Here is a 15926-nt window from a genome sequence, read left to right on the forward strand (position 1 = left end):
TATTTGAGTCACTTATTCTCATAATGAACTATTTTTTGTAGATGATATTTTTTGTATTGTACCATTGAAAATGAAAATTAAAAACGATATATGATACTATTGAAAATTAAAATTAAAAACGATAACATAATGTTAAATATAATTTAAAGAAAACTTTTTCAAATCATTAAGTGATAGTGAATTTTAATTTAAACATTTATGTTTGTTCTCATATATTTAAAATGATGAAGAAAGATTTGTGTAGCATTTTAATTATATATAATAGAAATGAGACTATAATTTCCGAACTATTGCAAGCAACTGTCAAGCTAGTATTATGACTTTGTTACTTCAGACTTGGCTCCGGCCTTTTGATATATCAGAACGAAACTTACAAATTCAGACTAGGCTGTATGGATTATAGTCCTTTGCCTTTCCCTATTGGGGATAAATTTTAAAACAACAACAATTATGACTTTGCCAGTTATCAGCTGAGACAAATGACGGCTGTAGCAGTCTACAACTCTACATGCCTTTAAAATTATCCACTTCCAGTAACAAACGGCACACGATGCTGATTATACTATTTACTTTTAACACGCGAAGGTGACTACGTTTTTTATATGAAATTCACGCCTGGTAAGCCTATTTTTTTACTTATAACTTAAGAAAATTTAAACTCGTTTGTTTTTGTGCAATATTGATACTATTACGTTTATATTTATTTTTATCAGACGTGTTTTAACATTTACGTCATAGCAGACCAAATATTTAAAAATAAAATCTTCACTGACTAAACTGAAAATTAGTAAAAAATAATAGATTTTTTTTAAAGAAAACCTTTATATAACTATTGAACATTTTTATATACTTTTGAAAACCTTTATATACTTTTGAAAAAGCAATTTCCAGTGTTTTTTTGTTTTAAATAATTTTAAATTTCACATTTTATTTAATGTGCTTTTAAATCATTAGGTTTATTAATTACCAAAAACGCTGTTTGTTGTATTAATTACGAAACAAATTAGTACACGAATTAATAATGTTTCATAATTTAATTATTTCAATTTAGAATGTATTTGTATAGTATTTAAAATATCAATATTTAAATTTGCTATTGAAATGTGTATTTTTCTTTTTTTCTTACTTATTGTTCTAGTAAACTGATTATATTAGCTACACTTATACAAAAAAAACATGCAAATCAAATTGGAATGAATTATTTATTTAAATATATGAGACTTATGATAACATAATCGTTTACAATGAAACAACAACCCTAAGACAAAAATGATGTTTCGTAGTACAATGGATTTCATTGTGGGAGGTCTAGCGGGCGTCGGAGCGGGAATGTTTAGCAATCCATTTGATGTTGTTAAAACTCGAATGCAATTGCAAGGTGAGCTCCGTGCACGAGGCCAACATGCCGTTTACTACAAGAGTATACCACATGCTATGTATACGATAGTAAAACATGATGGATTATCTGCTTTGCAGAAAGGTTTAGTGCCCGCTCTTTGGTTTCAACTCTTTGTCAATGGTGTGAGGTAAGCATTTTTGTCGTACCACCTTTATGCCTGCTTAAATATTTTCTAAATTAAGCTTATTTCACTTACTTTGTTAAATGATATATTAAAAACATACAATTTTATGTATATATAATAACCCTTTCACTTTTAGACTAGGAATCTATCAACAAGCTGATAACTATGGCCTTTTACGTGATGAGAAAAATAACACAAAATTTGCAAATAGTCTTCTCTTTGGGGCTCTAGCTGGAATGTCTGGTGGTCTCGTGGGCAGTCCCCTACAACTGGTTAAAACCCAACTAATGTCGTATTCCTCCAAAGAGATAGCAGTGGGGACACAGCATGGGCACCCTGGAACTTTTTATGCTTTATCAAGGATATATAAGAAGAATGGATTCTTTGGTTTATGGAGAGGAGCTCATGGAATGATGCTTAGGAACTCCATTGGTTCAGCATCTCAAATAGCATCTTTTGCTGTGTAAGTACTGTTCACTCACTTCAGCCTAATACAGCTCACTGCTGGACATAGGCCTCCACAAGTTCGTGCCAACAATGGCAAGAACTCATGTGTTTTGCCCATAGTCACCATGCTGGGCAGGCGGGTTGGCGACCGCAGGGCTGGCTTTGTCGCACCAAAGACGCTGCTGCCCGTCTTCGGCCTGTGTATTTCAAACGGCAGTGACAGCAGTTAGTTATCCTGCCATTGGTCAGATTTTTAAGTTCCAAGGTGGTAGTGAAACTGTGTTATCCCTTAGTTGCCTCTTACGACACCCAGTAAGTAAGTGTTACTTTAATATAAATTTTAATTGTTTTAAAGATTTTTGTATACGCTGATGTAAAAGTTAGAAGATCTTATGTAATTCTTTTTTAAATATATATCTTTTGACATTTTTTAAAATATCTTCAGGACCAATATAAAATGTTAAAGTTAGAATATCAAATATTATGTAAATTTTACTTAAGTGTTTCTATATACAAGGCTGAAAAATACATATTTTCAACAATATTATAATACCATTGTTTTTAAGAGATTACAACTAATTCAATCATAGAAAAGTCTCAATTCCTGTATGGAACTAGTCTAAGATATTATCAGTGATGATACATTTAAATTTTAGTGATTATTATACATGCAATAATCTTATGTTTTACATAATATAAGTAACCTTTTAATAATAATATCTTCTCTATTTTGATAAAAAGCACAAAGGAATGTTTGTGACGAAACTAAATGCTTAAGGAAAATTATGATAATAAAAAATTTGGCGCCCTTTTGACATTTATTTATTATTATCATCAGCATCGCCCCGGCTTCGCACGGGTGCAATGCTGATACTATATATACTACAGAATGTCTTTATTTAGAGTGTAAAGCTAGCTTATAGCATGGTTATTAACATAATAACAACATTCAAATATGCGTCGTTAGATTACACGTTGTTACAGAATGCGTTGAAGAAATAAATGTTCACTGCTCGTTCCCCGTAGATGATAGCGTCATAATTGTAGCCTATATGTTGACCCGACTTCTTAATAATATTCGTGTCAAATTTGAAGTAAATCCATGCGGTACTTTTTGAGTTTATCCCGGACATACATACAGACAAACAGACAAAAATTCTAAAAACTATATTTTTGGCTTCGGTGTCGATTATAGATCACACCCTAAGTATTCTTTTAAAAAAAATACTCAATGTACAGTTTCGACTTTTCTACACCTTTTCACCATCTATCTCTATATATATAAAAGCGAAAGGTAACTCATCACGAAATCTCCGAAACTATAACACCTACAAACTTGAAATTTGGCAGGTAGGCTCCTTATAAGATGTAGGCATCCGCTAAGAACGGATTTTACGAAACTCGACCCCTAAGGGGGTGAAACGGGGGTTGGAAGTTTGTATGAAAATCCTATGTTTTTGAAGTAAGAGACTTGAAATTTAAAATGTATGTTCTATAGATGGTGAGAAGGTGTCTAAATAATGTATCTTTAGAAACCAACTCCCTTTTGGGGTTTAAACGGGGGATGGTAGGTTGACTGACTCATCACGAAATCTCCGAAACTATAACACCTACATACTTGAAATTTGGCAAGTAGGTTTTGTATAGGACGTAAACATCCGCTAAGAACGAATTTTACGAAACTCGACACCTGAGAGGATAAAACGGGGGTCGGAAGTTTGTATGAAAGTAAAGGCCTATGTTTTTAAAGTAAGAGGCGAAATTTAAAATGTATGCTCTATAGATGGTGAAAAGGAGTCCAAATAATGCATCGTAATCTATATATATAAAAGAGAAAGGTCACTGACTCACGCATCACGAGAACTCAAAAACCGCTGGATGGTCCATCCATCCAAGATGGACAAAGATAAAATTTGGCAGGGAGGTAGATTATAGTTAGCAGACGTCCGCTAAGATCGGATTTTACGATATTTCACCGCTAAGGGGGTTTAATTGGGGTTGACAGTTTGTATGAAACATATACAGCCTGAAAATAAAACCAAAAATGTGGTGTATAGGGAGGTTTTATAAAAATAACTAATAAATCATACTAAATTGTGCCTTTTAAAAGTTACTCAGTTTGATAAGCATTTCAAGTGACTGAAATAAAAAAATAATTTGCGTTAAACATCTTAATAGTAATGCATATCTTCATAACCACGCGAACGTAGTCGCGGGCGACAGTTATTATAAAACAAAGTCCCCAAAAGTGTATGTGATCGATTCGCTCAAAATTTACTGAACGGATTTTCATGCGGTTTCACCATTGGAGAGAGAGCTCCACCATTGGCAAGAGGAAGGTTTTCGGAACGGCTAAGCCGATTTTGATGAGAGTTTCACTGGAAGTTTGCCGGGAAAACTTTGTGACACACTAACTTCAACGCGGGCGAAGCCGCGGGCACAGCTAGTAGAGTATAAATTTCAAATTTCAAGTCTGTTACTTCAAAAATATAGGACTTCCATACAAACTTCCAACCCCCGTTTTACCCCCTTAGGGGTTGAGTTTCGTAAAATCCTTTCTTAGCGGATGTCTACACTCTATAAGAAACCTACCTGCCAAATTTCAAGTTTATAGCTGTTATAGTTTCGGAGCTTTTGTTATGAATGAGTCAACCTACCATCCCCCGTTTTAACCCCTTTTTTCATCCTACGTTTTAACCTCTTTTTGGGAGTTGATTTCTAAAGATACATTATTTGGACACCTTCTCACCATCTATAGAGCATACATTTTAAATTTCGTCTCTTACTTCAAAAACATAGGCCTTTCATACAAACTTCCGACCCCCGTTTCATTCCCTTAGGGGTCGAGTTTCGTAAATTCTGTTCTTAGCAAATGTCGATGTCCTATAAGGAGTCTACCTGCCAAATTTCAAGTTTGTAGGTGTTATAGTTTCGGAGATTTCGTGATGAAGGAGTCAACCTACCATCAACCGCTTTAACCCCAAAAAGGAGTTGATTTTTAAATATACATTATTTGGACTCACCATCTAAAGATCGTACATTTTAAATTTCAACTCTCTTACTTCAAAAACATAGGACTTTTATAGAAACTTCCAACCCCCGTTTTACCCCCTTAGGGGTCGAATTTCGTAAAATTCGTTCTTAGCAAATGTCTACGCTCTATAAGGAGCCTATCTGCCAAATTTCAAGTTTGTAGGGGTTATAGTTTCGGAGATTTCGTGATGAGTGAGTAACCTACCATCCCCGTTTTAACCCCAAAAGGGCGTTGATTTCTAAAGCTACATTATTTGGACACCTTCTCATCATCTATAAGGCATAAATTTTAAATTTCAAGTCTTTTACTTCAAAAACATAGGACTTTCATACAAACTTGCAACCCCCGCATTTTAATCGTAAAATCCGTTCTTAGCGGACGTCTACGTCCTATAAGGAGCCTACCTGCCAAATTTCAAGTATGTGGGTGTTATAGTTTCGAAGACTTCGTGATGAGTGACCTTTCGCTTTTATATAGATTATAGATTACTGACACTATCTTAAATCTAGGAATATGGACCGATTAAAAAAAGTTTATGAGTAATCGTAAGATATTTTGGCGCTTTAATATTATTGTTCATTTCCCGCATAAATTACGCACAAGTTGTTTGTCCGTGGACTCCTAAACTACTTAACCAATTTTAATCAAATTTGCACACCGTTATTTTGATCCAACTTGAAAGATAGGCTATATTTTATTTTGATATAATTATGATGAATTTCCCCAGGTCAGCTAGAGCTAGCTAGTAGAATATACTAGCTGCTACTAGGGTATATGTAAATAAAAAAAGGAATATATTTTATTTTAGGTGTAAAGAATGGATGGACAATAATAATATATTCCAGCAGTCAAAATATCTCTCATCTTTTATCGCTAGCAACGTTGGAGCTATCGTCAAAACCGTCGCTCTGACACCTATGGACGTCATCATGACGCGACTCTACAATCAAGGTAATATTTAATAAATGCTAAATTTTTTATTATTTATCTATAAAATGATAACCTGTCGTTGGAGACGCGTCGTAAAAAACTGCTGGACAAATTTTAGTCAAATCCTAAGAGTTGAAATTTCTTTTTTTTTTAAGAATGATAGCATTACCTTGTATTACGAGTGTTATGGGGGGGTTGAGGGGGACTCCTCCATCCCCAAGGGAGTTGCTGGATCTGGGCGCGTCACCAGGTGGCCGTTGGGGGAATGTCATCCGCTTGCGGGTGGTAGGGGTCTTGCGGATGAACCCTCGCGGACTAACCAGCAGGGGAGGGCGCGAAAGTGCATTGGAGTGCCGGGGCCGTTGGGTCGCGTTCCGAGGGAGGCGCGAAAGCGCATGGGTGGCCGGGGCCTTTGGGTCGCATCCCGGAGAAGACACGAAAGTGCGTTAGAATGCCGGTGCCATTGCGTCACGCTCTAAGGGTGTGCGGGCCTCTGAGCCGGTTCTGAAATACCGGGGGGCGGGTCTGACAGGCTTGTCTTTCGGCGCGGATGAGTTGGTTTGGGGGTCCGGGGGAGAGCGCTCCGGATACTGCTCTGGTTTTATCAGATTGGACCTGTGAGTGCACTAGAGGGACGGGGGTTCGCTCATTCGCCCTGTGGTGCGAAAGCGCGTGGCGCTCGGGTTGCGCTGGGCTCCCTGAAACTTGCTCCGTTGCTCGGTGCGATCCGGCTACCGAGGACGGGCTTGACCTCGCGGTCGCCTGACCTCAAACCGTACGATGCTCCTGGACCTCGTCACCCTCCTGCAAACTCCGGTGGGATTATTATTTATTCTTAATGTACACCGAAATACAGACACGTATAAAGAAAGATTCAATACAAGATGTACAAAGGCGATCTTATCGCTAAATAGCGATTTCTTCCAGATAACCTTTGGGTACTGGACAAGATACAGTAGCAGCGGTTAGAGATGTGCACAAATTAAGGAGGAAAAATCAATAATAAATAAACAAAAACTACGATATGATAGACTTACATAATTAATAAAAAAAGAAAAAATAAATAAATAAGTAAATATTATCTTGGATTATCTTGGACCGGTTGAGCGTCTCTTTCCCCCTAAAGACCAACACCGGGGACGTCGTGGTAGAATACGAAAGCGATCCCATGGCGTCCCCACTAAGGTGTCGCCGAAAAAAATAGATGGTGGTTTTGATGGATAGTCTGGCAGTAAGCTAGGAGCTCCACACTCCCGTCGCCCTTGGGTGGCGGGGCTAGTGCATAAATAGCATTTCCCCATCAATAAAAAAGGGACTCCCCATCCCCGTCTTCCCTTTTCGCCCTTACATTCGTGCCATATTATTCTAAATCCAACCCAATCTAATTTACTTTCTTTATTAAAAAGCATATTATTTTAAGAGTTTAAAAATACGTTCATTAAAAACTTTCTTTAAAAATTTTCAAATTAAAAGATCTCATTAAAAGTTCAGTACTATTTAGTACGATTTTGTCACATATTTTAAAAACTTCACTGACCTATATTTATATTTTTAGGTGTAGACGCGAACGGTCGAGGCGTTCTCTACGGTGGTATTGTGGATTGTGCTCGTAAAATAACTAAAACTGAGGGCCTTTTAGCCTTTTACAAGGGCATGGGTCCCTCGTATCTACGTCAGGCCCCCCATACAGTCCTCCTATTAGTATTCTGGGATATTTTGAAAGATTTACAGAATAATGTTGTTATGAAAATGTAGTATTATATTAAATTACCTAATTTCTAGAAAAAAAGAAACTACTTACTAAGAGTTAATAATATAATTTTAATATAGAACGTGACCTGGAAAATGAAGTATTGAATCCGTATAGAAAACGAGTTTTCAATAAACCAATGATATTTTTAATATATAATCTTTCTGTTCACACCAGTATTAAATAATAACGTATACTAGATAAGCATTACACAATTAATTAGAATCTCCTTAAGATTCGAATTAAGATTACATATTAAATAAATAATAACTATAAAATGAATAAATACATGTATTGAATGTTACAGTATATCTCACAACAATAAGAGAAATAAAGTTAGTGCAATGTTTTTTTACAAGTAATCTTCGGTACAAATACTCATGCGCTAATTTATATCATTGTTATAATCGTTATTACATCACTAGTTGTAATAAATGTTTTTTTTTTTAATGTTTTGCACCTTTTATAAAACAGGATATATATTTAAATAACAGATAACAAAGAATACTATATGTATGATAATTATAGAATTTTTTAAATATTTGGGTTATTTTGATTCTATTGAATAATAATAACAAATTAAAAGAAATATTTTTATACGCTAACAATAAGAAAAGTACTTATTTTAACACAATTCAATATATCTTTAATTTTCCTTCTTCATGTACCAATTACTGTTACAGTATATATACAATTATTGTAAGAGGTGTAAAATTAAATTAAAAAAAAAAAAAAACGTTTTGTAATAGGTATGTATATAGATAGTCGTCGGTCATATAGGTCAAACTGCCCATCCCTCTCTGACGACATAATATTTATCATTAATAAGTAAATTCTATATTTGATTATAAGAAAACAATAACAAGTGACGTCTTGCAATAATTGTTAATTGTTTATTATCAAATTGTTTATTTTTGTCATTCATCTGAAGCAACTATAAACATTATTTATTTTAAAGTTCAAATAATAATGTATCGAGATTAATTGATTTATATATTACTGTGTAGGAACATGTGTTTTTATTATTAAGAGATTTTGCCATTGCCTATTACGTTTTTTATTAAAGTTGATGTTTTATTATATGTAAAATGTTTACAACACAATATCAAAGAGAAAAACGTAATATTTCAGATCTAAAATTCTAGATTTTTCTAGAAATAAACTTTGAGATTTTACTAGATATTAAATAAGTAGAGCTAAGTTATAAGTAGTTTAATGACTTGGTATGGGGGTATCAATACTCATGAAAATTATTTGTATAGGCAAATACAAATATTTGTTTTAATCTGGGCGTGTTGTTGTTTGCACTTAAAAGGGCGTTTAGTATGAGAAATTTATTTATTATAATTTTATTGATTGCTTGTTCTTAAATTTCTAAATTCTAACAAATTTTGTTTATAAAAGTTGTGTTGTATGTGCTTGTAACGTTTTCACTTCAGAAAAGTGTCTCACTTTAAGTGTTTGTCGTTTATTTATATTTAAATTAATTACAATAATTAGAACAATTTTATTATGGTTGACTTATATTAAATAATTTGTTATTTATTAGAAGATATACTCATAAAATCATTATACATTCTCGAATATATTCAAGAACTTTAAAATTATTATGGTTATCAAAATGTAAAATCATAATAAATATTTTATTAATCAAGAGCATTTTTAGTATCGATATTAAACAATTTCATTCTTGTTACCTAATATAATAGATATGTAATAAAGATGAACGTCCCTGTACTAAATATTTCATTTAAATTATAGTATTGTTGATAATCTATATATAAATAATATTTTTATATTGATTTAATGAATAATTGTTTTTCAACCCATGTTAGATGTTACTTCAATATAATGTAAAGATTTTGGAAACACTGCATATATTTCAATTTTTTTTTTACTTTTTAAAGTATAAATAGATTTTGTATTTATGTGTTATCTCAACTTTTATATTTTTCCATTGTAAACTTCGATATTTTATATAGGAATGGTCAATAAATAGATATATGTATTCTGTTACACTATATATTCTTGACAATACAATTGGCTGTGTGAATAGACCAAATAGATTTAATAATAATGAAATAGTTCAAATATAAATATCTCAGTGTGCAGTATTTTATGCCAGTGTTTTTGTTGTAATTTATTGTTATACATTAGTTACTAACAGGATTTAAATAAAATTTTGTTCGATTTTAATTTTTTATTTTATTTTTCCTTATCAAATTATGTATAAACTCTTATATCTCGCTTGGATATAAGCGACAGGTTAGATCAAATTAAATAAAAAAAAGGAGCAGTAATTATTTCAGTTATCTTTCTTAAATAAATTCTGTATACAACGTGTTATTAAACTGGCGTTCTTCCGTTTAGGGCCATATACATAGAAGCATACAATAGCCGAATTTATACGTGAAAATAATGAAGCAGTAGTAAGTACGGGTTATTACTATGTATCTTTAAAATCGACAAATTTGAAAAAAAAAATGTTCAGAAGATATATACATATCTTGAATGTACATATCTAAAATGGCTATAAATGACAGACTTAACTCAGGTAAAACTCAGGAGACTTAGTCATAAACAGATAATAATTATTTATTTATTATTTTTTTATTCAAGATATAAGATCGATTCTGATATCGAAGTTTAATAACACGTATATATACATCTGTCGTTATTATTCCTAAATTAATTTAGTTGATTTTACAAGTTATTTATGGTGTTAAAACAAGTATAGTAGTAGTATAAAACAAAAATAAAAAAATAACGCCATCACCTATTAAGTATAATTTATATTTATTTGTCTAAACTTAACAGTTATTTATGATAAAAAATTACTATGTCGAATGAAGTAAAAATGCTTCTAGATAATAAAAAAATCCTACAAAGTTTTAAATTTATTCTTTTATTCTTATTATACTTATTTATACTTTTTTTATAATTGCTTACAGAATTGAAACATGGCGGCAAAAAGCAAAGATGGGCTCTTCCGAGACCTAACAGATATGGCGATGGGCGGTACTTCAGCGATGTTCGCCACACTCTTTACAAATCCTATAGAAGTAGTAAAGACACGCCTTCAATTGCAAGGGGAATTGGTTTCCAAGGGAAAACACGCAGTTTACTATAAAAACGTACCTCATGGACTATTTGTAATAGCCAGGAACGAAGGAATTGTCGCACTACAGAATGGTTTACCAGCTATGCTTGGTTTCCAGTTCTGTTTGAATACATTTAGGTTAATACATTTCAATATGAAAACATCATAAAATACGAAACTCAAAGATTTAATTTTTCCATACTGTACGATAATCAGAACACCTAACCCTAAAACATTTTTTTTTAATAGAACAGTAAGCAAAACCTTTCCGTAAAGTAAAAAACTTTGCTTTGATAAGTAATCCTAAGCAAGGTCATTTTTAACACACAGGCCGCTAGATAGGTACATCACTACAATGGAACCCCTGTACGTAGGAAAATAGGTCTACCAACACGTTTACAGATATAACAGACATATTTATATCGGTATTATCAACTTTCAAGTTTAACTGTAGGCAATCTGTGTAGATCGATGTCAAGGCTCTGAAAACTTTCCAAGAATATCCATTGAATAAATAAAGCAGCTTATAAATTAAACTTACAGATTAGGAGTTTACCGGATATCTGAAAGACGTGGTTTAACCACCACCCCCGATGGCCGCACATCAGTAATTCGTGGCGCATTGGCGGCCGGTGTCGGTGGAGCGTTGGGTTCGATTGCTGGAACACCTTTCTTTCTCGTCAAAACACGATTACAGGCTCAAGCTACTAAAGCCATAGCGGTCGGCCACCAGCACAAACACAATGGAACTTTTAGCGCGATGGCTGATATTTATCGCAAGGAAGGGATTAAAGGTTTATAGCAGTTATATTTAGATAAATTACGTTTTATGTGATAACCGCTATGCTAGCTATGCTAGTGTTGCGAGTAGTCACCTAATACATCGACGGTTTGCGGGTTCAAATCCCGCTCGGGATGAGTATTTAGTATTTATATTCCTTTCCGGTTTGGATGTGTATCCTTGTGCTACCTTGCGAGTCACCCCGCCGTGGCTCGGAGAGCACGTTAAGCCGTCGATCCCGGTTGTTATCACAAATGCCTGATAGCGATCGCTACTCATAATAGTGATGAATTAAGCTCCAATCCTTCCCTACGTGGAGAAAGATGCATATACCAGTCTGATGATACAGGCTGAATGTTATGGAATTTATATTTACATTTTTTTACTCTAAAAATGGATCTCTGAGATGCGACACGTAAAATCACAAAGTGCGAGGTGAGCATCAATGTAAACCACTAGACAAAAGTAATAGTTATTAATTAAAGTAAAAGGCATTCTCTTCATATTTTGAGGAAAAGCGTGTGAAAGTGTTACGGACAGATTTATTATTAAACCCTGGAGAAATTAATGTAATATTACTATAGAAAAAAATCCGTATTCTATTTTCTGGGCAAAGCGCTGTGTTTTAAGGGGACATCCATTAATTACGTGAGCTCAGAATGGGGGGGGGGCAATGAAATCTCACAAAATCTCATTTAAACCGAGGAGGGGTAATCGAAAATCTCACATCAATTTCAAAAATTATAAAAAAAAATCTGATATTAAAAAATATATTTTGAGTGTTCACTTTTCCGGCAAAAATAAATCTCTTGGCTTTTAAAATCATTTAATTTTTGCTTTGAATTTTATTTAATTCAAATAAATTAATTGTAGTATACATGAACAGTTTATTGTTTCCCGTCAATCTCTATTATATTCAGCATCAATCTCACATAAATGGGAGGGGGGTCTAAAATGACCGAAAAATAGCTCACGTAATTAATGGGTACCCCCTAAATGCTAGTTTAACTAACCCTAACCCTGTATATTACAAATTAAGCAATCAACTGACTGGCTTGGCTGACAAAGTTAATATTTTTCTTCACATTTCCAGGATTATTTCGAGGAGTTGGTCCACAAATACCGCGCGGGACCGTCGGTAGTGGTTCTCAAATGGTCAGTTTTGCTTTTGCCAAAGAGTGGCTGAGAGATAAAGGATATTTCCAGTCACCGCTACTGTTGTCATTTATGGGTGCTAATTTAGGAGGCATTGTTATGACGATTTGCCTCAACCCGTTTGATGTTATGGCTACGAGATTGTCCAACCAACGTTAGTATAAATATTAATGAACGTATTTCCAATGGTGTTTAAAAAAACTGTTTTACTAAAAATTGGTAGTAAAAATGAAAATTAGATAGGTTGGGTGACCAAATATGGCCCCAATTTCCTCCAGGAGCTCCGATCACCTCACTCACCAACGGGAACACAACACTGCTTGAAAACAGTATTATTTAGCTGTGATCTTCTGTAAGGTCGAGGTACTACCCCAGTCGGGCTGCTCCATATTTTGAACAGAAAATTTCCTGCTGTGCCCTACCTCAGTTAATGTGTTGTAAATCTTTGTTTGCATACTCGTGCCTGTATGAATCTTTATTAATTAATTTACTAAATATTTCCAGCGGTTGACAGCAATAACCGTGGCAAGTTGTACCGAGGTATGACAGATTGTTTTATGAAGATATGGAAAACTGAAGGCGCAAGCGCCTTCTACAAGGGAGTCGGGGCGAACTACTTGAGGCTAGGACCTCATACTGTGCTGTTGTTGGTCTGCTGGGACCAGCTCAAGATATTGGAAGACTATTTGAGAAAATGATACTTAAATTGAATAAATGAAATAAATAATTGTTAATATCAAAGCTTTCTACAATTGTTAAAGTTAAGTTTAAAGTTACTATATGGGCCTTTTGAAATATTACATCTCAATTTTCAAAGGTTTATTACTTTCATTAGTTATTTTTCCAAAGTCCAAAAATCCTATAAAGGATTCAAAATTTTTTGACGTTTTGGCGATTTTCTATTATTCGTAAATTTTAAAATCATATTTTATTAAATTTGCCAGTCGTTTTGACTTTATTTATTATACTATATCCTTATTTTCTTATGGTTTACGATATAATAATCTTCACAAGATGATTTTTTTTTTGCTATTGCTTTCGTTATATTTTTATATTTTGGCTGTCAACTTAAATCAGTATAGCTATTGTTATGACCAATGGCATTAAGTCATGAAATATATTTTTATATACAAACATTATTAGTTAATATGATAATATATAGTATATAGTTTATTTGTATTCATTAAATTTATAATAATTTGTTATATATTATAGTACTTATATCGATCGAATAACCGAATCAATAAGTTTTGATACACTTTTTTTTAAGTATGACACAAATGTGTCAACATCTTTTATATATTGACTAGCCCGTTGGCGCAGTTTGTAGTGACCCTGCTTTCTGCTCCGAGGGTAGTGGGTTCGATTCCCACCCCGAGTCTGGGTGTAATATAAATATTTATTTATATATGTATTATTTATAAGTATGTTAATCGAAAAAAAAATATATGTAGCTATATACCAGTCCAGGCTGTTACCTATAACACAAGCACTAAGTTGCTTACTTTAGGAACAGACGACCGTGTGTGTATTGTATAGATATTTATTTATTTAAAAAAAAATATTTATATAAGACATTATTAATTTAATATGAAGACGATTAATTAATACTACCTATAATTGATAAGACATTCCAAACTCATCAACCAAACTAATGTTCACATTGACGAAGCTTGTTAAACATTTTTTACTTTGTTACAATTTTTCGTATAATAAAATGACATTACAATAACCATTTGTATTATTTTTATTGTTGTTGTTGTCCAAAAGAAACTAATAAGCCCTCATAAAGTTAAACAAAACCAGTATCATAAAAATAAAAATAAAAATTAATGACTAGGTACTTAGGTAAATTATTTCAAAAATCAGTTATTTCGAACTAGATTACTGCTTTAATCAATACCAATAATATTATGAAAATAAATTGTATCAAGAAACGAACTCGTACTCAATAGATGATTAGCAATGAATAAATGAAACTGTGGGGAATGTGAAAGAAAACAAATCAATATTTAAAATTAAGCATTTTATTTTTCCTTAACCACCGTTAAAAAAAATAACAACCCGTTATATACAGACGGCTATTAAAACATTTGCCTACGATCTACAATAAGCATAAAATAAATAAAACAATACTTGTAATTATGCAAAGTTACCATAATATAATTATAAAGAATTTATACAAACGATTTTAGTTTTGTAGAAAAATACAATACTAATCTTCTCTTTTATTTTTATGGTAAAGTTGATCCTAAATCACATTTTAATTAGCACACTATTAATAAAAAAATAAAAAATTTATGCTTTTTCAATATGAAAAATAATTGAACAATAAATACGGTTTTAGACTAAAAAAAAATCTCTAAGCACACAAGTATTCTAAAAAAAAATAAGCGTTGTCCTCTAGTTACAGGCTATAAGATGTCACATTGTATTGAATTTAGCGGCCGCTATAGGTCATGAAGTGACGTTCTAATTTTTTTTATCGTAGTCGGGTTTTAGTTTTCTCTTTTTTTTTTGTAAGTGAGATAGGAAAATCCATGTACTGTTAATTTGCCTAAGACAGTTTTCAAACATATTTTTGTAACTTAGCTTGGTAATATTAGATCACTATTTTTTTTTTTTTTATTCAGAGTCTGTTGCTTTTAGAGCTTTTGCCAAGTTCTTTTGACGCAAGTCGAAAATTGCTGTTCTTAGTATCTTACAACTTGAGACAAAATGTAAATTTTTAAGCACAAAAATAGCTTAAACAAAAAACAGGCAATTTATTAATAGTGTTATAACTTACTATTCAATATCTGAATATATGTTTATTGGAACAATGTATTTTTTTTAATAAACCATAAAGTTACCAGAAATTTCGTTTTATTAACATCAAAATGTATAAGATACCATACAAATAAAAATATATATTTAATATCTAAGATTCGACGTTTTAGAGAACGTAAACTTTATAACTAAATAATTTTAATTATTATACGGCAGGCAATAAAAACGATTAAAAGTCTCATAGACAAAAATATATGTCTAATTGTCTATCAATGTATGTAGCATATGTCTTTTTTTTAAAACGACTAGGTCGGCAAACCAGCGTACGCCTCACCTGATGGTTTTAGCGATTACCGTAACTTACAAACCGCTAGTGACTATTAACATCGTCGGAACTACAAAATTGCATTTTTTTGTTTATTTCATAAAACGTTCCC

At 32.7% G+C, this 15926-nt stretch overlaps 2 protein-coding genes across 2 annotated transcripts; both read left to right on the forward strand.

Moving 5' to 3' along the window:
• The first annotated feature begins 466 nt into the window (after positions 1-466).
• LOC123653948 (solute carrier family 25 member 35-like) lies at positions 467-7838 on the forward strand. The gene is made up of 5 exons (XM_045589921.1): positions 467-618; positions 1284-1526; positions 1660-1986; positions 5813-5955; positions 7490-7838. The coding sequence occupies exons 2-5, from the start codon at positions 1288-1290 to the stop codon at positions 7687-7689; spliced, it is 909 nt and encodes a 302-aa protein (XP_045445877.1). The 5' UTR covers positions 467-618; positions 1284-1287; the 3' UTR covers positions 7690-7838.
• A 2857-nt stretch (positions 7839-10695) lies between these two features.
• Positions 10696-13461, forward strand: LOC123653676 (solute carrier family 25 member 35-like). The gene is made up of 4 exons (XM_045589670.1): positions 10696-10922; positions 11328-11578; positions 12659-12874; positions 13225-13461. Exons 1-4 carry the CDS (start codon positions 10696-10698, stop codon positions 13416-13418), a joined length of 888 nt encoding a protein of 295 aa, XP_045445626.1. The 3' UTR covers positions 13419-13461.
• Positions 13462-15926: the final 2465 nt, after the last annotated feature.

The sequence above is a fragment of the Melitaea cinxia genome, chromosome 5 (assembly GCF_905220565.1).
Source record: "Melitaea cinxia chromosome 5, ilMelCinx1.1, whole genome shotgun sequence".
Classification (NCBI taxonomy): Eukaryota; Metazoa; Arthropoda; class Insecta; order Lepidoptera; family Nymphalidae; genus Melitaea; species Melitaea cinxia.